The following is a 24,519-nucleotide window of genomic DNA, read 5'->3' as shown; positions in this document are numbered from 1 at the left end:
GGAGTGATGAACACATTCACCTCACATTTCGAATGTTGAGGGTTCGAATCCAGCCTCCAACTTCCTGTGTCATTTTTGCATGTTGCTTGATTCCCTTCTCTCTTCAAGGTTTTTCTCTATACGGTATGTCTGGGAGTGTGGCCTGCTCAGGGAAGAGTTCCATTTTTTTAAACTAATTTCATTTAAAAATGAGAGGCCACTGAGGTCCTGGGAATACAAGTGAGACAGAATTCACCCAGATATGTGCCTTGCCATGGCCCATCTCCGTCAACATTATGGCTCAGCATTTGTGAGTGATGGTATACAGTATTGTGTGAGACGTCAGTTCAACATGCATCATCGTGTGTTTTGCTACTTGCTTGGGCAATTTGGGAAGGCCGATTCCAAAATATAGGCCAGGCTCAACAAGAAGCAGTAAACACAACGCCGTAGATCCGCCGTGCGCAGCATTTGATTGTTGTTACGTTTTACAATGAACATAAGTTGATCGTATGTCACACGCCCATTTTTCAATTTCAATGTGATTCAGAGGGCTACAAATTGAACAGCATTTATCGACGAGTCTTTAATTGATTTTTTTCCATGAATCTTTTTTTTCTTACTGTGTGACTGCTTACTACACATTAAAGAGTAGTGTATTTGTAATGAACCAATTATGATTCAAATAAATTAGATTTACAGCACTTTCATTAAGTTTTATTAAGAGAAAATGGAAGACGTTCATTCAACATGAACATTATTATCACTGCCTTCACAGCAAATGAAGAAATTTCATTTGTGCTGTATGTTACACATACAGTACATTTGACAATAACGTTTATCCAATCCAAATGTAGTTAAATCCATTGTCTAAAGAAAAACAATAGTAATGGATAGAACCACCAGTCCAACTAATGAGTTGATAAAATTACCCTGCATTACAACAGTGCAACTTAAAAAAAAAATAATTAAATTTTAACACAATTGGCACTTTTCTTCTGCTTTCTAAAATTCTGTCTTAGTTGGTCAATTAACTGACCAACTATATTTTATTTTATTCCATTTGTATGTTTCCAAAAAAACAAAAATAAACCCACCAACACCACGAGAGTCCTTAACAAGGTGAGAAGGTGTCTCATTTCTGGCTGACGATGCTTCGCGCGATGAGCTCTTTCATGATCTCATTGGTTCCTCCATAGATGGGCTGGACACGAGAATCCACAAATGCCCTGTAATGACAGCGATGCAATTCAAAAACCTTGAAGGGCCAGGTCTGTCCAAAGTCCAGCCCATTTGTTCTGTGACCATGCTCGAAACTCTCAACACTCGTAGGCCATCTCAAAACACCATTCCGCATTGAAATGAAGAGAAAATAATGCCATTAATCTGTTCCAGACCTCGTGCTCCTTCTGGCATGACCGCCATGGCCACCCTGAGCAGTATAGTCATACAGACAATCAAAGACAGTTTCACAAGAAGTGATTTAGTCAACTGCAGTAATCTAGTAATCTTAGTCCTTTTTCACAGAGGATAAAGAATAAATGCCTGTGAATATAGGTATGCCTGCAATGGTCTTTATTTTAGGTTTAGTTTGACACTCATCGTAAAGCCTTTTTTAAAAATATTTCACAATCTTTCAAACTGTTGTTTGTTTTAAAGTGAGTTCAGTTAACCAGTGCTTCTTTCTCAAATATTTGTTTACAAGTTGAGGCAAAAAAACAACAACTAATAAACAAACAACAAACAAAAAAGAAACCCGAATAAAAATTCAAGCAATCTCTTGTTTCTCAAAAAATGTATGAGACAGGTCACTTGCAAATCAAGGTAGCACTGTATATGTAAAAATGGTCCTTGCATCCTTCCATTTTTCTGTTTGGACAGCCCTGCCGGCGGGTTCAATGCAGTTTGTGAACAGAAGTGTTGTGAGGCCTGGTCAGTGCTTACTTGGCAATGGGGTACTCCCACATGTAGCCCCAGCCACCATGAAGCTGCAGGCACTGCGTGGCCACCTTGTTCTGCAGGTCAGACGCCCTGGAGAAAGGCAAAGTTAGAGCACACAACAGTGGCACATCCACACACTCGAGCAGATATGCACTCTTACCAGTACTTGGCCATGGAAGCAGTGGCAGGGTCAAGGCGTTTCTCGACATGGAGCTGCAGGCAGCTATCAAGGAAGGCGCGGCCCACGCAGATTTCTGTCTTTAGCTCCGCCAATTTGTGCTGCACGGTCTGTAAGGGATGTTAAACGGAGTCCCTTAAGGCAACACAGTCTCACAAAATTACAAAAAGCCACCATACACACCTGGAGGTGAGCGATTGTCTTTCCAAATGCTTTCCTCTGCAACACGTAGTTCCTGGTTTCTTCAAACATAAACTCGCAGCTTGCGACGGCCATGTCGGCGATTACCAGACGCTCCTGAACACAGATCACAACATGACAAATTAGATGAAGCCAACGTGCAAAAACAGTGTGCAGACACTTGCCTGCGTCAGCTCATTCATCAAGTAGTAGAAACCTTTGTTGAGTTCGCCTAATAGGCTCTCCGCTGGGAGTCGTACATCCTCAAAGAAAAGTTCAGCGGTGTCCTTGAAAAGATGATGATGCCAGGTAATACAAGCGCTGGCATGTCAGAGGGGAAAGACAATCTTCATCAAATGTGCGGTCCTAAATACCTGTGCCTTTAGGCCAATCTTTTCCAACTTGCGCCCTTTGTGGAAGCCACTCATGCCATCCTCTATCAGAAAGAGACTGATGCCGTGGGCTGCTGTCTTTGCCTCACGGTTGGTCACGGCCACCACCACTACCAGGTCGGCCATCCAGCCGTTGGTGATGAACACCTGCACAGGTTGACCAGGTCACTCTGAGATGCAATAGTCTCCCCCAAGCAGTACGGTTTCATTGTAAATTGTCCTAAATCCAATCCAATCTATCCATTCTCAAAACTGCCATCCTCCACCCAAATTCCACAGTATAATTACCATGGAAATGAACAAGAAACTTTTGCAAAATTTACTGGAAATGTCCACTATATCTGAAGTGAACTGAAATGGATCACAGGACAAAAAAACCCCCAAACATGTTACCTGTCTTTGCCTTCCTTGGGAGCATTATTACCTTGTTGCCATTCAGGATCCAATCGCTGCCATCACGCTTGGCGTATGTCCGCACACCTTGAAGATCACTGAAAAGGTAATGAAACCCATGACTCGGGGCACCGAGCAAGCCATATTGTATTGTTCAAACCAGAGAAAGTGTGCTATGTGTCCCACGAATGATATGCTAGCTACCTCAAGTGGTAAGCAGAAGAATGACTAAATTAAATGTTGAGACTGGAATACAGTGGAGCCTCTAGTTACGAATGATCCTCTTTACCTAAAATTTGAGTTATGTACACAGTTTTCATGAAAAGATGACCTCTTTTTATGTACTATTTTCAATGTCTCGGCATGGACAAGTTATTATGGAAGAAGAAATGTAGAATTAGGAGCTGTCATCTCCTCCGGTAAAGTTAATGAGCATATTTCTTTTTAACCATTTTATTTCTTAATAATGTTATGTGTTTTACTTGTTTCTAAATTGCATTATTTATTTTAAACAACATACTAGTGGGGGGAAAAAAGGTAAATATAACTTAATTTGGGGACTGCAACCGATTAATTCCATCTTCAGTCATTTCAATTGCCAGTGCCACCTCAATTTATGAATGTTTCAAGTTACAAATGGGCTCAAAGAACCAATTAAGTTTCAAACTTGAGGTTCCATGTGTTATAAACAGTCCTGACCTGCCCGCTCCTGGCTCAGTCATGGCAATGGCGCAGATGCACTTTCCAGTGACCATTTTGGGAATAAAACGTTCAATCTGCTCCTTGGTGCCATAGTTGATTATGTAAGGCATGACGATGTCAGAGTGAAGCGCAAAACCAGGTCCTGAACAGTTTGAGTACATTCTGGTGATAGAAAACAGAGAGAGGGTACATGAGAAAAAGATGTCATTTACATCTGATGTCTTTAATGTTTTTTTTTTTTTTTTGCTCTTACTGTTCCTCCCATGTGATAGCTGCAGAGAGCAGGTCCCCGCCAATGCCGCCGCATTCTTCTGGTGTCATAACTCCCAAAAGGCCTTGCTCACCAGCCTTTTCCCACACCTCCCTGCTCACCTGACCAGCCTTCTCCCACTCCTTGTGATGTGGCACGACCTCCTCTTGGAAGAAGCGGCGCACACTCTGCCTGAAGAGGTCATGGTCTTCGTTGAAAATACGGCGAGTCCCGATGTCTATAAGGGTCTTTGCTTTCGATGTCTCTGGACGAGATGAGGGGACCGGCTGACCAAGTTCATGGGCACCATTGTGCTGCAATCTGGGTGCAAGAGTGCCGTATTTCAAAATTAAAAACAGTGGAATGCTTCACCGGACATACAGTACTCAAATTGAGGATGATTCTCTATGGACAATACTATACCATAGGCTTCAGCAAAACTGAACTGCTTTCTTCTTGCATATATGTATAGCCTGTCAACACCTTGTGATGAATATTATATTTGCAGAGGAAAAAGCAACTTGTTCTCATTCACCTATTCAGGTACGACATCCGATGCGGTCACTTCTTTCTTTTACTTTTTTATCTACCTTATTTTCTGTCAAATTATTACTGTATATGTTTTATGTTCAATAAACAAACAAACCAACCAACCAACCAACATTACAAAATTACTGATCTTTGTAACATCATGCAACGCTTGAAATTGCAACGCAGAAACTGGTTTAGTTTCAACATTTACTGTGTGTCCTCATTGGGACAGCTGAGCTGGAGCTGAATTTCGACCAGTCACCAGACAATCACACAGCACAAACAGATAAAGAACCTTTTCCACTCACATTCACACCAATGCAGTAATGTAACCCAGAAGGCATGTCTTTCCAGGGACAACCATTTGAACTCAGAATGAATCACAACTAAGGATAATTTACACTGTAAAATTTACAGTGTTTCATTAACCTACTATGCATATTTTAGGGGAAGGGGGGGGGGGGGGACACACTAGACGGAGAAAACCTAAACAGGCACGGGGAGAACATGCAAAATCCACACAGGAAGGTCAGAACCGGAATCGAATCCTGCACCTCTGCACTGTGAGGCGAACATGCTAACCAGTCTTCCACAGTGCCGCCCCGTTCCACACTAGTATGGGGGTAAATATGCAAACTCCATCCAGGAGGACACCTTGTACGTTGAAAATATTTTTAAAATACTCCAGAACATAAGCATGAAACCTAATTGTTTTCTGATCTTACTAACAAAATGAAATATTCCCATCATTTTTTGTTCTTTTGTCCCCCGCCCCTCCAAAAAGTAAAGTCTTAACTTTGAATAAGAACGTTATTTTTAATCATACGCCGACATGTGGCTAAAACCAACCGTCAGAATATGAATGGTATCATATCAGGTTCTCAGAAGGTCTTGCGTGAAAGTGTGTTATAGGTGGCTGACACCTACGCGACAAACAAACAATGACACAATCGAAGATAAAGATAAGAGGCAGTGGTTACAAAAACAAATATATGCACTGTACTCGGTAACGGATTTTTCTTGGACACATTTCTCTTGGACTGCATATTAATTAGGCAACATTTACCTTGCTGCAGCCGAAGGCAGAAACTGTGCTGACCGAGAAATTTGTTTATAGTCACAGCGAAATAGCTTGATTAGATTTCTGACAAACATAATCGAAAAAACTGTCCGACAGGTTAGACGCCGAAACAAACTCGAGACACATCTGTTCGCATACGCTGGTAAGAGAGATCACTCTGTTTTGATGATGTCTGTTCTGTTGGTTTTCTTTTTCTTTAATTTTCTTTTCTTTTTTTCAATAGCATCCACAATAATTGCAACCATAAATAACCAACCATATAGTGTAGTTTTACTCATCAATACGTTGAGGAAGTTGTGTCATTTCAAACGCGACAGAGTGAGACGGCTTTCTAACGCAATTTTCTTCTTCTGATAAGATTACTACGGAGCCCCTAAGGGGACATGGAAGGGAAAAAAACACTTTGCGAGATCTTGCAAAGTAATGCGAGATCTCGCAAAGAAAGATTGCGAGATCTCGCAATCTAGGGGCTCCGTAGTACGGATTACAGACACATCTTGGGTTAAACTCAACTCCCGAGCCTAGAGCTCAACACCGGCATTACATCATTGCCAGGCTCTTTGACCATGGCATCACAAGCACTTGCGGGTGGTAAAATTTGCAATTATTCAAAACAAAACAACAACAAAAAAACATTAATACACTTTGTGATCGATTCGTTTGCGTTTACCCACCCGGAAAAATCACTGGTTGCACCTAACTAATTTATAAATTTAAAATTATTGGACATAAAACTTACAGAACAAGTTCACCTTATTACATGTTTTAAACAAAGTGTACTTTACTCAATTTTTATATGGATAGATGGATCTCTTGAATTCAGTGATTCCTTCACATACCGACTAGAGGGCGCCAGCGTACCTGTAGTGTGTACGTGTACTGTACCACGCTTTGAGAACATTTTCACTTGTATAGAATTACTGTACGCTCTCCCATGTTCACAATCTTGATTTTTGCATGATCTTATTGTCTTTTAGTGCCACATGGGAACATTTAGGCTTTTTCCAGGTACGTATTTCGTCTTCACGAAACTTCATGTTCCCAAAAAACATTTCAAACAGTGACTGTATTTCTTTTTGTTGCAAATGTCCTCTGCTTCCCCGCCCAGATTACCGGTAAGTGACTTTTAAATACTTGAGAAGCCTCCCTTCTCTCTGAGTGCCTTTTCAGACACTTTAACTCCATGTTTTAGGTACATTGAAATAATGTCTTACTCACTAGACAGATATATATCAATAAATTATCATGGCAAGCTCAACTTATTTTAGCTGTTGAATTAAAAAAGTGAAACTGTTAGCCACTGCATCACATTACATTCTAAATATAGAGTACACACATTCACTATACACAGAGGGAAATATTGCCTGATACAATTTTTAAAAAATAGTTTTGATTACAGATGAATGAATAAAAACACCACACAAACCAATCATCCACTTTCTAAAGTGGTTGTCCTTGTGCTCAAATGGAGCTAATTCCAGCTGCCTTTATGTGAAACGTGGGGTACACTTCGCACTAGTCGCCAGCCAATTACAGACTAAATTGTACCATTTGAAGGTTTATAATACACAACAATACCATTTCTTTTCTATATAGAAATAGGATAACACTTCCGGAATGTATTTTCCGATATTCATCTGCTAAATTAGACTTTTACTTTATTAATTGAACGACTGAAATAAATTCACTCTATACAGTAATCCGCTGATGTAATCTAAGCGTGTGTTGCAATTTCTCTCTTGCTCTGAAAGTGTGAATGAAAGATCAAAAACAAACTGAGCTGGGATGTACTTTGGAAAAGTTTATTCTGCAGTGAACAGAATGAAAATAAATAACTGTTTTCAGGGAGGTGGGACACTTTGGCGGTCAGTCCGCTGCCTTTGTCCAGGACCTTTGGCACTACTGGGCCAGTGATGGCTCGACTGAATGAGGTGGCGGTGGGAAGGGTGGGATCAACCCTCACTTGATGAGCGGTCACCCCTGCTCCCCCGTTTCCTCACCTCATGCGGCGAGTGGAGACACGCCCCCGGTGGGTTGTGAGTGATGTGGTCTACACTGGAAAGGGGATGTCGCGAGAGAGGAGGGTTGAAACGGAAAGGAAAACAAAATAAAACAAGTTGGGTTCGCTTCAACATCCCTTGAACAAAGTCCTTGTCTTTTCTTGTTGGTCTTCCTCACAGTGTCCGATGTCCTGAACACGCTCCTGCTGCGTGCTGCTTACACAGACATGATGTGCTTGACGAATGCTGCAAAAGCAATAGGGAGAAGAGCATTAACCCTAGAAAGAGAATGATGACGTACATGCCGTGCTGTCCCAGGAAATGTACCCTCGTAGTGCACACTGCCGTTCTCATCCTCCTGGCCGGCCATGAGGGCATCAATCTCGCTCTCGTTCAACTTCTCTCCTGTTGGATGACACGGCTCCATGTCACAAATGGCGCTGGGCATTTCAGTGCTTTCGTATTGATTTGACATGGGCCTCACCCAGGGTGGACAGCACAATGCGCAGTTCAGCACCCATGACGGTGCCGTTGCCCTCCTTGTCAAAGACGCGCAGACCCTCAACATAGTCGTCATAGGTACCCTTGGGCAGAGCGTCCACCTGTTTCAGCATGGGCAGGAAGGTGTCAAAGTTGATCCTCTTGTTGGCCATGTCTGCAGGTGATGTGACAAGTGGAGGGGCATTAAGTACGCACACTCGTTTGTCTGACAAGAAATTCATGAGAGGTCGAGGTCTTACCATCTGCGGTGGGGTTGCCCAGGATCTTGATGACATCCTTGTTGGTGGGGTTCTGGCCCAGAGCGCGCATAATGTCGGCCACCTGGTTGTAGGCCACCTGGCTGTCACCAATTCTGTCGAAGAGACCAAAGGCCTCTTTGAAGTCTGAGCAGGAGAGAACATGGGGATTTTTTTACACCCACTGGGGTTCCAATTAAAACAAAACAAAAAAACTAATATAACAAATTTTACTTGATATCAATGTTTACCACAATGGCAGCTATGTGGCGCCATGCTGGCTCGCAGGCTAAGTGGAAGCGGAGGTGATCTATTTTTGTCCATCAGAGCGTCTAGCTGGATGACGCTTTTATGTTATTTTGCAACTAGCGAGTGTCGCAACAGCTGTAGCACACACACCACTGCAACCCTCCTCCGTTGCTCCCCATGAAGGGGGGAGGAGGTGCAAACTGATACCCCCCCTCAACAATTGCCATATAGAGGCATGGCAACACTTGTGGTAAACTTAAAATGCTGACTGGGGAGTTCAGGGTGGCGGCAAATACTGTACATATAAGACCACAAATGCGGCGATCTTGTTCCCCCTCAATGATCATCGCATTATCGAAACATAGGGCAAGGTTTCAATTGCGGCGAGGATCACAATGTGGATTTCCTGACTGTAAGGTGACCTTGCTCATCGAGTCAGGATGTGAAACCTTGACTCTGGGTATTAACAGTGCGGCTCACAGGGAGAGGCCACGTCAGCTCAGAATAGAAATAACTAACATTCCCATGGCAACTGGCGCAGATTACTGTTAATGGGGACCATGACAAATGGCAATTGAACAATCTCTCTCACTTACCCTCAATTTGATCCGCTGTGAACTCGGTCTGTGACGGAAATTCATACAAACACACACAAAAAGAGACAGACGCGTATGAAACAAATGTAACCATTAGAACAAAAACACCAAATGCTCACTTGATAAAATAAACCGAACATGTCACTCCAAACTATAAAAATTACATTTACTTTTGAGCATTTTCATTTACATGTCGACATCATCACGCAGAGCAACTAAAACATGTCAATTGCAATTTCTTGTCTCTATAATTTCTTTCCCTTCCAAATGAACACAAAAGCAACAGTAACTGTATTGGTACCGTAGCCACAACCGAAAAGATGCACCACCCAAGTGAGTACACACCATGTTGGAGAGCTGGAGATGCAGGAGAGGAACGAAAAAAAGAGGCCAAAGTCCTGAGACAGAGTGGTCCTGAGCCTTGGCTCGAGCGCTCTCTTATTTGTTCCAGGCCTGTGATGTCACACATGCTAATGCGGCGACTCAGATGACACACTGGGACATCTTTAACTTTCTTAGGGCAAACAGAGAGGTGAGCGGCGCGGCCGGGCCGTAGTCGTAGCGGGCCTTTAAGAAAGGGGCGGGGCTATTTTTAGGATCAACACATTGAGCCTTAATATTTGAAAGCATTGAAAACTGTTATTGGATGGCATTTGCTTTTGTCTCATTTCCAAGATGCAATCAGAATTTCATGGTGAAAATGTATTTAACCTGTGCAGCCTGGTGACTCTCTTCAGAAGGCCTCCACACCCAGAGAGATTGATTACACCTTTTATTAACCTCAGGGAGATGGATCCTCTTCTTGCAATGAATTACAACCACACTGTAGACTGCAGGGTAACCATTCATTTACATCACTTTGTCGAAGTGACATGTTCAGGAACCTTAAAATGTAGCGAGAATACCCAAGTTGAACGGCTTGCAGAAGTTTCCTACACCACAGCCAGCGCTCTCCATGGTGCTGAGATGCAGTCCGTGACTGCTGGAATCATCCTCTATTGTGGGTGATGTCTTCAATCTGTCCTAATTGGACATATTTGACCAAATCAGATTTAAAAAGGCCCTTGTATGCAGTTGCAGTTGAATCTCAGAACCATCCATACAGACAAGAGTGATGTATTGTAATGATGACAAAGCCTCGCCATCGCACATACAACATACATACTGTATGTAATGCCAAGAGAAGTGCATTTGTATGAAAGGGTGAACCCATTTAGGACATGCCCCTGCACAGATGAGCTCTATTTTTAACTATTCCTGTGTGAGGTGTTTGGTTTCTTAGATGGGGGGAAGCAAACTCTCCTCTTGCTTCTCAAGCATGGCCCCCTCCTACCCGAGCACACAGACGACCCCCACCCCTACACATGTGACACGGAGAAGGCCCAAGGAATAAAAAAAGAGCGGTGGCATTGTGTCGCAGTGTGGCATTTGGATGAGTCTAAAGTGTGAGCCTTATTTGGGAAAGAGGGCTGGAGAGCCATACACAATGTTGCATGGGAGAAGCGACATACAAGACAGGAAGTGAGTGACCCAATCGCTGAGAAGTCATCTTGGATGAAAGTGCTTTCACTCCCTGAGCTAACTGTTAATGCAGTCATTATTTTCTAATATTTGGCCATCCCATTTGAATCAAGCCTAATCAAGATTAAATGTAACCATCAAATTAACATAGCCTGAATGGATGGAAGAATAGCGCTAATTCATTCTTGCCATGCGGAACATTGCTGCCTCCCTCTGGTGGTTTGCGCCACTGGACAAGAACGACAAGAGTTGCTGTGACAAATCACTTATTTATTACTTAGACAGTGCAAAGGATCGATCCATCTATGAGATGAATGCATGAATGAATGAATGAATGAATGAATGAATGAATGAATGAGAGAGCGTGATTACCAAATGGACAACAGAGAAATCCTCAGATGACTCAAACTGTTGGCCCACCCAAAATAATACAGAACAATCTTTCCATTATGTTCTGACTACTATGGGGTGTGAAGTGAATTTTATAGCCGAAGGAAATGAGCTGGAAAAACGCAGAAATCTCAAATCCAGTCTTGGTATGTCACCGCAGGATACGTATCTGTTGGCATGAGGTCGAGGGGTGGCTGCTTTGGGAAAAATAAAATAAAAAATCACACCTCGAAGGCTGGGAATCGTGCCTGCATTGGCTGCAGGAGGTCAGCCAAAAAGTAGATTGTCCCTGCCATGCCTACAGGAAGTGACACAAGCAGGCGAAGCCAAGTAAGCAACTCTTCCTTTTACAGTGGTACCGTGAGAAACACATTTAATTTGTGTTGCGTTTACACCCTTAACTGACAACACTCAGATTTCACATCATCTTTCCCCATTGAGATGAATGGAATTGTCCTGAGGCGTGATTGTGAGTCTGGTTGTTTGTTTATCTGTGCCTTGTAATTGGCTGGCAACAAGTTCAGGGTGTACCCCATCTACCGTCCAAAGACAGCTGTAATAGGCCTCAGCACGCCTGAGACCCTCACGAGGATAAGCGGCTCGGATAAGGGATTGAACGGCTAAACAACATAACACCATGCAATAGAATACTGAGAATTAAACTCTGCATCATGATTAATTATGAATGACACCTTCTGGTGTGTTCAACTTGGCCACTGGGAAGAAGTATTACATAGTCATGCAGGCAGAAATGAATACCAGTTTAAAAAAAAAAGATTTCATGGCCCAGTAAATTGCTGTCTTTTTTTTGCAGATGATAAAGAATATATGCATGTGAGTACTGTCATACTGTCTGCCTAAATATATAGTTCCACTGCAAAATTATGAGGTTGTTGTACAGAGACAAAATCTGATTGTATTTGTTTTGGTGTTCAGTTTGACAATAATAAATGAGTGTTTGCTTTTTAGTATAAACCACTTCTTGTTGTGTAGTGACTCACCACTGTTTTCATAGCACAATATTTTGACACTCATACCTTCGAAAAGTGAGAAGGGGGTATCTGGTGTTCTGCAGCCATGCGAACCATAGTTCATGCACCAGTCCGCAAACTGAACAGGAAAAGAAAACATCTCAGTGACAGTTACCCTGCAGAGTATGTTGTGCGCCACGCTGTATATTTCAGGAAGCTACATAGTCTGGGTCAGGAACACATCATTGACATGTACAAACCATGCAGGCTCTGTAAAGATGCTTGGGGTCCTGTGTTTGACGGTACAGAGCCAGGAAGGTGTAAGCGTTGCCTGCCGCGCCATGACACAACCCGTAGCCTTTCTTCAGCAATCCCCAGCGCCACACAACCTCGCCACACTGCAGAGCATCCTCCAGGTACTGAGAATCACCGAACACCTGGAACGTCCAAATTTACTCATTCAGTTTGACCACAACATGGAGATGATTATTCTGGTCTGCTGGTGCCCATCTTTGGAATGACCTTCCAGTGAATGTTAGGCAAGCACCCTCACTTTAAAACTCATCTTATAACTCAGTTTTTATTTTTTGGCTTTTGACTTAGCATGAGACTTAATTTTTAGTTTTACTGTTTTTGTGGTTTCTACTGTCCTCATTATTAATTTATTGCTTTGTTGTTGTATGAATTATTTATGCTCCATGTACAGCACTTTGTATACAGCGGTGTTTTTTTTAAGTGCTCTATAAATACAATTGAGATATTTTTCATATATTTTCTTTTCTTTCTGAAGAGCATATATGTATTTTATGCACCGAAATTCTCTCCCCCAACACGAGTCTCATATTCTTAATCCCAACTATGCAATTAATTCCACAACATAATCAGCCACAGCTCTTCAGTAGTCAGCCGCAAAACCTACAGAAACTGTAATTGATGCTAGAAATGCAACTCAGCATTCACCTTATGTGCCTGCAGGAGCATGTAGATGACACCCGGGGATCCGTGGCACCAGTGCACCAGCAGGTCCCGACCATCTCCCACGCAGGGAGGGTAGTTCCCAGAGGGGAACTTGAGATGACGGACGTAGTCGACGCTGGGTTTGACCACCCTGCGAACGTTCTCCTCACCCGCAACAAAGCCAGACTGCCCAGGTCAGAGAGGTAAGAGTCAAAACAGGAGGGTTCTTGCTATGCTAACAACAGAATGATGGTCCCTTTACCTGCATGAGGTAATAATAGATGCCAGCCAATCCGTGCGCAGCGCCGACATATTGTTCATTGTACCACTCATACATCAGGGGACTTTGATTCTGGACATGAAATTTCCGACTGAAGTGCTCGCCTGATGCCAGGATAGCCTCACTGATCTGTTGGAGAATATGAAACATGGCTGCTAATCAGTGACTTTTTGAAGGAGGAGCTCATAAAGGTGAATGGTGATAATTTGTCACCTGCTGGATGTGCTGCAGTGGAATTCTGTCCGTACCCAGCTGCTGGTTGATGAAGATTAGAGAATAGAGGTAACCCGCCCGACCGTAGAGGAGCTCGTCAGGCATCCCGCCAGAGCCTTTTACGACAGTCTGCTGATACTGCAGCAGTCTGCAAGAGGGGAATATGAGAGTGAAACACCTCTAAATAAACCCGCTTGGCAATTTGTGATGGTTTGCCTGACTTTTCCAAAGTCCAACTGAAAAGCTGACACCGAACTGAAATATTGTGGTGTTCATTCAAATGTTGAAATAGAATTTGAGACTTGGTTTGATTTGGTTCAGAAACATGGAAGGAGGAGGAAAACATGACAAATATTAATTTGGGAATTTTATTGTGTAAACTTGGCTCAAGAGAATAGTTCAAGGAATATGTATCTTGTACGTTTGGGCTTTGACTACTTTTTAGGACATTGCAGTGAAAGAAAGACACATTTTCAGTGAGCCAAATATATGATGTGGTGACTTCTGAGGCAATAGGGAAAAATATGCTTTTCTTCACAAACCGTGAAATAGCTAGCTTGTCTTGAGCTGACTTTTAAACATGTTCTTGCATGCTCAGGAACAAAACCCTCAGTGCTCCCTGATCAAAATTGTGTGCTTGATGCACGGAGAGGACACAGGGAGAGGACATAAACTGTTCATCATGTAAAAGAGTGTCAGTTCATTAAAATAAAAGTGATTCTTCTTAATTTGGGTCACTATGACCATGATATGAGGTTTGCCATTTGTTTTCATCTTTTCAAACAGCAACACTGACCTTCTGATGCATTCGTCGGCCTCTCCGGGCCTTTGCAGCCGGTGGTACACTGCAGCGGCCACAGCCAACGGCCCTGCGTCACCACAAAGGAAAGTGACGTCATGGCGGCGGGTCAGGCTCTTCAGACTGCGGCCCACGTGTTCCAGAGCCTTCTGGAGGAATGCCGGTTGGTTGAAGATACGGTGCATGTGCAAGTAGAGCAATGCAATGCCTGAACAAAGAAACAAACACCAAATAGACACCGGGTCTTCATTAATGCACATTTTGATGTGAAGTACAGGTCCCTGCTTGCTGTTTCGAAATGGCTATTGCGTCTTATATCTCTGTACAACTATTTTTGAAAAAATAAAGTAAACGTTTTTGGGGTACATCTGGCATTGCAACATCAAACAAGTTTTTGTCATCGTTTCTGTCCAGGTCAATTGCTTTTTTGCCACCTAGAAGTACACTTGCCCCGAGCACCCGAAAGTCACTACCAATTTATCCATTTCAAAATTACTGTAACTGTATTGTGTATTATCATATGCATTAATCTGTTGTGTATTACTATTATAATCTGATTAGCGGCAAATAAATTTCCGATGCTTTCCGACTATCAGACGTCACTGTACCTGCCCACCCGGTGTAAATGGTGCAATTTTTTGTTTCGGCAGTCTTAAGCCCGTTCTCCATGACAGCCAAAAGCTCGTCGATCTTTCTGTTCAGTCGCTGCGCAAACGCAGACGTCAGCTGAAAAGGGCATACGTCTGAATAGATTTATTCAAAACACAGACATAAACGCAATAACATTCCCAAAGTGAGTGGGTTACCTTGCCATAGGCGTCAAAAAGCGATTGCGTGAGCTCAGGGCTCCCGTCAAAGTCAGGATAGGGATTCCTCAAGGCTCTCGTGTCCATTTCTTTGTCGAGATGCTTAAAAAAGCAAAACAAATCAAAACCTTTCAGTATGAAGAAGCATCTATAAAAATAATAACAATTAGAAACACACCCACCTACGAGCGAATAGAGATAAAGTGCTGCCTTAGGTCAACACGCGGAATATGTTGACATGCACAATAATTTTAAATAGAAATTAGTAATTCAATATTCTCATTGAAAGCGACGTGATTTCACAGCAACAGATTTCACTGCGCACCGCGAATGTTTACGTCCGATCTTCCTCATCTCCCCAACCCTGAGAGGATTAGCACATACAGGAACTATGCTGCCCCCACCTGGTAGAGAAGAGGCACTACACGAGAGGTCGCGCTGTTCAAACAAATACACTGTTTTAAAACACTACGAACACAGTAAACGGTAATTAAAAATCAATTTGTGGCCGTAGAGTTGAGCAAAAGAAAACGAACGAATTAGGAATATTCCGTTGTGTAATTTCAATCAGTGCCAGGCCACTCTTCCAAGGTGTCCTATTGCATAATGCGATTTTGACTAATTGATCAGTGTTTATTTTCCCTTTAAGTGATTATAATGAGAGAAAAACGTACACAACAAGCACATAACAAGCGCTATCCTTGACTGAATAGGAGACCGTAAAATCTTTACAGATGGCACTTGGTGCAAAAGGTTTGAATGCAGTTAATTCAATAAGGGGTTGACTGCTGCACTAGCCTTGCCACATCAGATTTGTTTTGCCTGCAGCTTGGCCCATGAAGAGCACAGCACGAAACATAGCAATGCATATTATTATCAAGCAGTATTTTAGTGCTTGAGTCAAAGGTTACACTCATTAATTTTTGAGCCGTGTGCAGGAAATTCTCCCTGATGACTTATGCAACCTTGTCTTTCAAAAATGCAAACAAAGCCAGGAGTTTGATCAGCAACGAATTTTTGAGAGTCATCATGGTCAGTCCTTTGTTTTTTTCAGTTTACCTCTGTGTTTTCCTGTTCCCACTTCTCATTTCCATATCAATTGAGTGGACTGCAAGTGGGCGAACGCGGTAGTCATGTGATCCAGTGTAAGTCTCTGCTCATCTACCCTGGGACGGTTTTACCTTGCCTTGAGAGATGGGATGGAAATGAGACCAAGACTGTGACAATATTCCAAAATCGACCTTGATGCTTGATTTAGAGTTTTCACTGAAAGATCCATGACTGAGCTGAGTGACTTACTGGGCCAATGGTGAAAACAATCATGAGGGCGAAACATCAACCATATTGATCAACCGTTGTTACATCGTGACTCTCACTCTACATGTAGTGTGCAGTGTTGCTGCGACAAATCATAACATTTTCAAGGTTGTTTAACACCCACCAAATATTATTGTTCTCAATCACCGCTTTTTCCTTGGACGCCAGAGCCTTGATAATATCATGGGCAGCACATTCACCTTCAAAGTACCGTAGTCTCATCGAACTCCAAATACAAGCCTGACCAGTCAACTGCCAAGCTGTAGCCTCCAGCATATTCAGTAACGCCATTTGCAATAAAGAAAAAAGCATAAAACAAAGTTGTTGTCACACTTCCTGCTTCTTGCAGTTTTACAAGGGTGTCCTTTACAAGGACTGGATTAAAACAAAGGACACAAGGGTAAAGCAATCATATATACTGTGAATGTATAAATATATACTATACATATATATATAATACACACACGCACACACACACAACACACACACGCACACACAACACACACACAGGGAGAGAGAGAAAGAGAGAGAGAAAGAGAGAGAAATAAAATAAATGTGCACAAATCATTGGTGACCTGAATTAAGCTGTGAGTTGGCCGTTAAAAAATGAACACCACTGCCTCAGTTGGACAACTGGAAGTGTTACATGTATTAAAATATTTATCATTATTAGTAATCAGAGAAGTTGTCAGGCGCATTGGGGATGTGGGTATTACAACACCCAGACTTGTTTTATACCCACTCTTTGCACATTGCCACTCCTCCTGAATAAAATAGCATTGCGGGCCATGTCAGATGATATTTTTGGTATATATGAGATGGGCTCAAAATCCCCCCTTGGCTGTAGCTTGAACACTCTTATTCTATCGTGTGGAAGCTAGGAATGAATCTGATACAGTAGTCCAGATGAATCTCATGGCCAAAAAAACAGCCTTCACAGGACACTGACAAATGGTTTTGCTCCTAATTTGACCTCCGCCTGCTACACTGAGGAAGTGACTCAGCAGCTGTGGATATTGCGTCTTGGCCCCCCTTAATCTGCATCGCGAAGTTATTGAGCTCTAGTAAAAGACTTAATTAAAATGTGATCATTTACAGTACGTACCTCAACCCCTCCCAAGTGGATGATATCCATCTCTGTCTCTAGAAAAAAAGCTTAACAGCTGAGATAAAGAACATTCTGGCCCCTCACAAGCTGCCATGGCCCCATCTGTGGCTATGCTAAAAATACATACAGTCCCCATACTGTTCAACTGCAATCTTGGGATTATAGCAGGGGGGGGGGGGGGGGTATAATAATGAATAATGCATACAACATACTATTCGTTTTTAGTATGATTTTTTTTTCATCTGTGCGTCCTCATCTTTTATCTAATGTTCATGACAGAAATCACGAATGCATAGGTGATGCGTGATTGGCACATCCGATTCACAATTCTGTGGTTCAGTTCCAGGCTCTGGCCTTCCTGTGTAGAGTTCGCATGTTCTTCCTGCTCTTGTGTGGGTCTTCAACGGGAACGCAAAGCAGGCTTCCCAGGGATATGAAAAAGGCGGAGGCCAATAGGTAATTGACACTGGGAATCCACAGCACAAAATAGCCCGATTACGGGCATGTTGGATTGAGGGGCATCAATTTGGAAAAACTCCCATCCACTTTCAAATGAGGGTTTCAAAGTATGGTTGGGGCTTCAAAGTAGGGTTTCAAACTCCGCTTAGGGTTTTCAAACAAAATGTTACGATCACATACTCAAACTGCCTTGAATGAACCTTCTCGCTGTGGTATCAATGGCTGGATCATTCGACGGGGCGCTTACAATCTACAGCAACTCCGTCCACTAGATGGCCGTATTGGCCTTATTTTTGTAATTTAACCTAATGTCCATCTTTTCTTTGAGCAGGGATATGTCCTCTTTCCCCGCAATACTAAGCTAACTTCTTTTCGATGCTAAAAATCGTGTCCACCTCGGCATTTTCACCATTTCCCGCAGCCTTTCTGCAGAGTGGCCAAAAGCTCCCAACAGTTAGCGCACGTCTTCTTCTCCCGATTGGTTGATTCTGTGCAACAGGGACTGTTTAGCTTCCCTAATTGGAGAGCAAATGCTAAGACGTTCACATAGCCTCGCTGGTTGGACTTCATAAACAGGTACCTCATTAAAAGTAGGCAAAAGTTTGATGAGACCTCACACACATTGCAGGAAGGTTTCTCAAAACACAGTAGGGGCAGTGTGTGTGTGTGTGTGCGCGTGTGTGTGTGTGTGTGTGTGTGTGTGTGTGTGTGTGTGTGTGTGTGTGTGTGTGTATGTTTGGGGGAAATTAAGATTCTCACCTGGGCCACAAACACTCAAACATTACCTGCAATATGGTGAGAAGAGAGAGAATCCATCCATCCATCCATCCATTTTTTATACTACTTGTTCTCAATGGGGTTGCAGGTGAGTTGGCATCTATCCCAGCGGATAAGAGGCAGGGTACACCCTGCATTAGTTACCAGCCACTTGCAGGGCACATACTGTGAAAACAAACACACATTCACACTCACCCAAACAGTAGTGGTGATGATATGATGTCAAGGGTAAGCAATGCCATTTTGACAGGATATTTGATGAGATGATATTGGTTCTCATCTCCCACTTCCTCGTTTTCCACATATCAGACATCACGCTGCATCAGAATCCCCACTTTCTGTTCCAAGTCAGGGTCATTTTAGTTTTCAGTTCTGAACGCGGAGATGTGATTCTGATGATGCTCGGTGCAGGTGGAGGACCTATTTTAGTAGGATACTGGGCTGACGACCACTCAAAAATCATGAAACGTCCTTTTTTTTCCCATCATGTAGCTATTTTTCCTTTTGGGGTACAGTATCTATACAAACCAATATACAGTGCTGCTTGAGATACAAGTTTAATTCATTCCATGACCACACTCACAACTTAAAATAATATTTAATCATCTTTTCCCTTTGCATTCTTTTATGTTACACTTTATAAAAGTTATTAAATAGACACATGAAATAGTGCAGATGTACCAGATGACCACATTGTAGTTACCGTTTCTCTTGGAGGGCCGTTATGACTGTGAAACCCTATCAACAAGTCAAGAATAATGGTTTATTCAACATTCGTTTAAGTTACTCTAATGAGGGGTTTGGTAACAAGAAAGTGTTTACAATATCTCTCTTATTTGATACATACGAGAATTTGATATTTTGGTCCAGTTTTTAGCAAGCATCATGAAAGCTGACGTTTGATTTGCTTTCGCGGGACACTAAAAACAATGTGACGAGCCAGATCTGGCCCACAGGCCTTCAGCTTGACACCAGTGAAATAGTGCATTGTGAATTCATTGCAACTCCCTCGGATGTGTGTGACTTGGCGACAAGAGGTAGTGTAAATTGATTTTGAAGACAATAGTAGAAGACTCCTGTGGTGCCTGGACACCACTCATGTAAGAAGCATATTTCTGAGAAGTGTAACAAAGCTGGAGTGCGCAGAGAAAATACATGCAGGCAAAAAGAGACATTTTCCAGCACAGATTCAAACCTGGATCTCCTGACAATGAGACAGATGCTAAGCACTATTTCGGTGCATTAACATATCAGATTTTTTTTCGTCATTCTTTGTTTGTTGACTGCGACTTCAATTTACCCAACATGCACATTTACCTGGAGAAAAGCACAGAGAGAACAAGAGAACTCCACTCAAACTGTGAGGTAGATGTGCTAACCACTAATTCACCATATTGGTCAAAAGAGAGGCTATACAAGGAGAAAATATTCCCATGCCTTTTAGAGAGGCATGAAATGTGTAAAGTAACTTGTGCAAAAACCTTCACGTCACCAGGGAGTTGAAACATCCCCCATTGCTCAAAAGCCGCTTGCATGCACACTCAAACACGCCATTGGTACGCTGAGTCACACGCTAACAAACTTCCCATCTGGAGAGTCTGATGACATGATTGGAAGGCGGCGCACGATTCTAATTCGGGCGGAACTGCCTTGAGCCCTTCCCCCGTGGAGTCAGAGATGTAGCCTCACAACAGGGGCGCCCGTCCCGACAGTTAGGCGAGATATCACAGAAGAAGAACATCACAGTAACATGAGACGAAAAAGAAGACACTGCTGGAAGAACTTTTACTTTTGGTGTTGTTGTGGTCACAATAAAGAGCAAGCCACGCTTATTCTTGAATCAGGATGCACAACAGTGGGTGGAGTCTCTGACCAGTGATGAAAGATGGGAGGAGGTAAACAAGTAGAATTATATTTTGGTTTTATGGACATACTTTATGAATATGATTCTTACTGAGTTACTAAATGGTGTTCCAAAAAAATGTACTCACTCTTTGCCTGCCCATGACATGTATTTTTTGTTTCAGATGCAAATAACTAGTTCACGGAAATTTATCATAAAATGCGACTGGATGTGCAAAGTTAATTTAAAAGAATCGGAATCCACCAATCAGATATAACATTGCTGGCATTAGAGATGCACATAGAAATGTTTAAGAACGTTAAGGAACATTCTGGAAGACCTCGGACATCCACCGGCCCCAAAAGACAAGAACAATTGATGGAAAATCCACACCTTTATAAATCCATTTGACAATCGGGCTGTACATTAAGAATCCCTCAAATGAGTATCCACTGCGTGTTGAAGCAGTTATTAGTAAATTATAGACTAAGGGAAGAAGACTGTTTTTTATAATGACACAATATTATCTTAGATGCAATATTCACTCATCTCCCGAACCGCTTGATCCTCACTAGGGTCGCATGGGGGGGGGGGGGGGGGGGGTGCTGGAGCCTTTCCCAGCTGTCTCCGGGCAGTAGACGGGGGACACCCTGAATCGGTTGCCAGCCAATCACAGGGCACACAGAGACGAACAACCACCCACACTCACACCCAGGGACAATTTAGAGTGTTCAATCAGCCTGCCACGCATGTTTTTGGAATGTGGGAGGAAACCGGAGCACCCGGAGAAAACCCATGCAGGCCCGGGGAGAACATGCAAACTCCTCACAGGGAGGCCGGAGCTGGAATCGAACCCGGTACCTCTGCACTGTGAAGCCGACGTGTTAACCACTGGACTACCGAGCTGCCCTAGATGTAATATTATTTTCTTTAATTTAACTAATTTATCTAGCATCTTAAACGGATCTAAAAAAAACTTCACACCCCTGTTCAAATGATTTGTGAGGTTTTGTGGTATATATATAAAAAAAAAACAAAAAAAAAAACAACCCCACCCAAAACAAAACAAAACTGAGACCATGATAAATCATTCCAAAACTTGGCCAAGACACTGGCTAAAATTCTGAACACATTTCTTCTTGTTCAGAATTTTGTTTCTTCGAGAGGTGGAAATGATCATGAGATGTTTTGTGTGTGAACCCATTGCTGCTCAAACCATCAGATGAGCAGAGAATTACAAGTTCTCTACAACAAAGTGAAGGTCAATTTCCCAAAAGTTAACTGCCTCATAGCGACAGCACTGTATGGATCTGACGGTTTCGCGCACATGGCATACCGAGGTATAACTATTAACCAGGTTAGCTAAGCAAATAGAGATGTTAACCTGTTCATGATACATAAGCGTGTCTACCTTATTGGATGTGGCAGATTTGTCCGTAAATTGGTAATATAATGTGTCTCTACAAAGCACTTTATATTCAAGCCTAAACATACCATATAGATACCTATACACTCCACCAAATATTCCCTGGCTCAACTACTGGGGTGAAGGTTTCCGGAGGGCGTTTTTATTACTCTGTGAGGAGAGTGAGGTATTCAGGGATATCAATGTGGGTCATTGCTTGAACAACTGCCCACGTTCGTGAGTGGCTCTCTCTCGTCCAAATAAAGCCATCAGCAAACCGATTTGTGTACAAACGCCAACATCATAATAGACACAATGAAAAGAAATCATATCACAATGCCACGTTGTCGGCGCTACTTTGCTTTCTGTGTTCCATCTCTGGACCCTGCATCCATGTTTAAATCTTTTGAATCACAAATGAGAGCTGGCAGTACTTGTTTGTAATCATGACACAGCAGACTTTTGTGTCGCGAGTATTCACTCAGCATCGGGTAAACATCAACTTGCTTTCCAAAAGCTTCAAGGGTCAAGACGCTCACAGCCCGGCACCAGCTACCAACTGTCATGTGTTATATTTGTTCTCTGCACTGCAGGAAATGCTAACAGGGTTAAAGACGTAACACTTTAGCCAAGTGACTTGAAGGCAAGTCAGTCCCGACCCAAAAAAAAGGAAGTAGCGCCACCATGACCAAACTTTAAATATAGGTGGCCGAAGTATTCCTTACAAACAAGGCAGAGGCATTATTCTTAAAAAAAATCTATTCAGTATTATACAAAACATCATCATTGCCATAGCATGTGCAGAAAATATATCAGCCTCACAACCACTGGTTTAAGATATGGTTTAATCCAATATTTAACTTATCACTTGGAATGTAAAGTCAGTCAACCAAATAATATGACTCTGCAGTTTTTCCGGCAAGTCCATTAACTGAAGTCACTGAAGAAAATCATCTGAGTTTGCAATGTTCCCATTTAGTTCACTAACCTGCCTTGTGGACCCAGCAGCAGCCAGCCGGACAAATCAAAGGATCCATGTTCATGGGGACCTCAGACTCATCATTCCTGATTCATTATGAAGATTCAAAACATGAACATGGGGAGAGTGACCGGCTGTAGCTTCAACATGGTGACCTGCGAGATTAGAACAACTGAAGCTGGATGTCATTTGGTCTATTGTTTCTGAAATAAAATTACATTTTTGATATATGTATGTACGGGTGCGTGCGTGGAAGCCCATGCAAGTACATCCGTGTGCACCTAAATTTGGAGTAACCCTTCACACAACTGAAATTATAAATCCAACTCTGCCCAATAGCAGACTACTGTAACTGGCAATGTTTTCTTCAAAACTCAAATTACGCGTGTATGCAAGATGCATCAAATGAGGGCTCAATTCAAGTCTTTCAAACATTACAATAAATAAATAAAGACATCTTGAATGTGAGTCATCAGGGAATTCTAAAGCTGCCACAATGCTCTTTAGCCCCTGCCGCAGGTCCACTGAAACGCATTAAACTCGGGGATAGTATTTTCACCCCTGCCATGTTCAACTAATGGAAGAAACAGAATAGGAAAAATCCGTCATGGTTTAGCTGCACCAATGATGGCCATGGATTGGCTGAGCCAACACAGGGCCTCTGCTTTGCTCAAAGACTCCTATTGATCTGCGAAAGGCTGGGAATCACAGGAACGTGGAGGGAATCATAACAAAGAAAGGACACTAGCTGACAGTCTAGATCAGCACTTCTCATTTATTTTTGTTACCCAACCAGGAAGCAGAAATTACTTTGTGCCATCCCAACTATAAATCTTATCATTTGGCTATAAAATTGTGATATGTCCAACTCTGGAGAGGAGCTCATATTCCGGACTCTCTGGCAATGAGTACACCAGTGCCCCCTTCTGTGGGTGTGAAATTACACTTTATGCACGTGTGGCATGAACAAAAAAGTTACTTGCGTCCCCCTGGCATCACATCTACACAAAGGGGGGGAGGGACCTCTCCTTATTTGAAAGTGACTGATCGACATGCAAGTTTAGTTTCGTACATTTGATATACATTCTGGTTATATACACATACATTTGCGAGAAATACAAATCTAGCATTAAAGAAAAACATCTGATAGGGAATCCACTTATTTGACTTCAAGGATGGGACACAATCTTGACAATGATTGTAATCTGCAGAACTCAAGTCATTTCAAATTACCTCAAGGATGGAAACATCTTTCTTTGTTCCCTCTTTGAGGGAGCTAACGATGTCATTGTGTTGCTGATTGGCTGACGATATTTTTAATTTCTTTGGTAATCAGATTTTTCTTTAAAGGGACAATATCATGAGTAATTGCATGTTGCGCAGATATGATAATAGAAGATGATCTCTTCTTCAGATGTGCTGCATTCTTTTTGCTGCCGGACCGTTTCCTCCTGATTGCACTTAGTGATGCTGCCGAATGGGAGT

The 24,519-nt window shown here is 42.5% G+C and overlaps 3 protein-coding genes across 6 annotated transcripts in view; all 3 read right to left on the bottom strand.

The window, feature by feature from the left end:
- mylz3 (myosin, light polypeptide 3, skeletal muscle) overlaps window positions 1–9,672 on the bottom strand; it is a 46,981-nt gene extending 37,309 nt beyond the window's left edge. The window contains exons 1-6 of one of the 2 annotated variants that reach the window (XM_052057770.1): window positions 9,555–9,668; window positions 9,210–9,237; window positions 8,368–8,511; window positions 8,112–8,282; window positions 7,955–8,032; window positions 7,414–7,873 (exon numbers count right to left, since the gene is read on the bottom strand). In XM_052057770.1, coding sequence (XP_051913730.1) covers window positions 7,845–7,873; window positions 7,955–8,032; window positions 8,112–8,282; window positions 8,368–8,511; window positions 9,210–9,237; window positions 9,555–9,557 — 453 coding nt within the window. In that variant the 5' untranslated portion in view covers window positions 9,558–9,668 and the 3' untranslated portion in view covers window positions 7,414–7,844. Of the gene's footprint in view, window positions 1–7,413; window positions 7,874–7,954; window positions 8,033–8,111; window positions 8,283–8,367; window positions 8,512–9,209; window positions 9,238–9,554 lie in introns of those variants that run through there. The other variant, XM_052057771.1, reaches the window with a different exon arrangement.
- acadl (acyl-CoA dehydrogenase long chain) lies at window positions 681–5,978 on the bottom strand. The gene is made up of 10 exons (XM_052057775.1): window positions 5,613–5,978; window positions 4,019–4,336; window positions 3,763–3,927; window positions 3,095–3,161; window positions 2,653–2,817; window positions 2,464–2,565; window positions 2,282–2,395; window positions 2,081–2,208; window positions 1,924–2,010; window positions 681–1,208 (listed from the first exon to the last, which is right to left on the bottom strand). Exons 1-10 carry the CDS (start codon window positions 5,699–5,701, stop codon window positions 1,115–1,117), a joined length of 1,329 nt encoding a protein of 442 aa, XP_051913735.1. The 5' UTR covers window positions 5,702–5,978; the 3' UTR covers window positions 681–1,114.
- Window positions 9,673–11,329: 1,657 nt separating the features above from the next.
- lancl1 (LanC antibiotic synthetase component C-like 1 (bacterial)) lies at window positions 11,330–15,495 on the bottom strand. Of its 3 annotated transcripts, none has more exons than XM_052057726.1 (10): window positions 15,329–15,495; window positions 15,147–15,248; window positions 14,949–15,066; window positions 14,338–14,548; window positions 13,542–13,689; window positions 13,311–13,457; window positions 13,052–13,234; window positions 12,352–12,528; window positions 12,158–12,230; window positions 11,330–11,418 (listed from the first exon to the last, which is right to left on the bottom strand). In XM_052057726.1, exons 2-10 carry the CDS (start codon window positions 15,231–15,233, stop codon window positions 11,342–11,344), a joined length of 1,221 nt encoding a protein of 406 aa, XP_051913686.1. In that variant the 5' UTR covers window positions 15,234–15,248; window positions 15,329–15,495; the 3' UTR covers window positions 11,330–11,341. The 3 variants fall into 3 exon arrangements, with proteins under 3 accessions (XP_051913686.1, XP_051913687.1, XP_051913688.1); XM_052057727.1 differs by having other exon boundaries at window positions 15,147–15,235; XM_052057728.1 differs by lacking the exons at window positions 14,949–15,066; window positions 15,329–15,495.
- Window positions 15,496–24,519: the final 9,024 nt, after the last annotated feature.

Source organism: Hippocampus zosterae, chromosome 2 (assembly GCF_025434085.1).
Source record: "Hippocampus zosterae strain Florida chromosome 2, ASM2543408v3, whole genome shotgun sequence".
In the NCBI taxonomy this organism is placed as follows: domain Eukaryota; kingdom Metazoa; phylum Chordata; class Actinopteri; order Syngnathiformes; family Syngnathidae; genus Hippocampus; species Hippocampus zosterae.
This window is presented reverse-complemented; position numbering and strand designations above follow the sequence as displayed.

Coding starts and splice junctions, on each gene's coding strand:
- lancl1 (XM_052057726.1), bottom strand. CDS start 15,233: ATGGACACGAGAGCCTTGAGGAATCCCTATCCTGACTTTGACGGGAGC. Junction 13,235..13,310: donor TCTATTATTACCTCATGCAG/GTAAAGGGACCA, acceptor TGACCTGGGCAG/TCTGGCTTTGTTGCGGGTGA. Junction 12,231..12,351: donor ATCTTTACAGAGCCTGCATG/GTTTGTACATGT, acceptor TTTCCTGTTCAG/TTTGCGGACTGGTGCATGAA.
- acadl (XM_052057775.1), bottom strand. CDS start 5,701: ATGTTTGTCAGAAATCTAATCAAGCTATTTCGCTGTGACTATAAACAA. Junction 2,209..2,281: donor AGACAATCGCTCACCTCCAG/GTGTGTATGGTG, acceptor CATCCCTTACAG/ACCGTGCAGCACAAATTGGC. Junction 1,209..1,923: donor TGGGAGTACCCCATTGCCAA/GTAAGCACTGAC, acceptor CTGTCATTACAG/GGCATTTGTGGATTCTCGTG.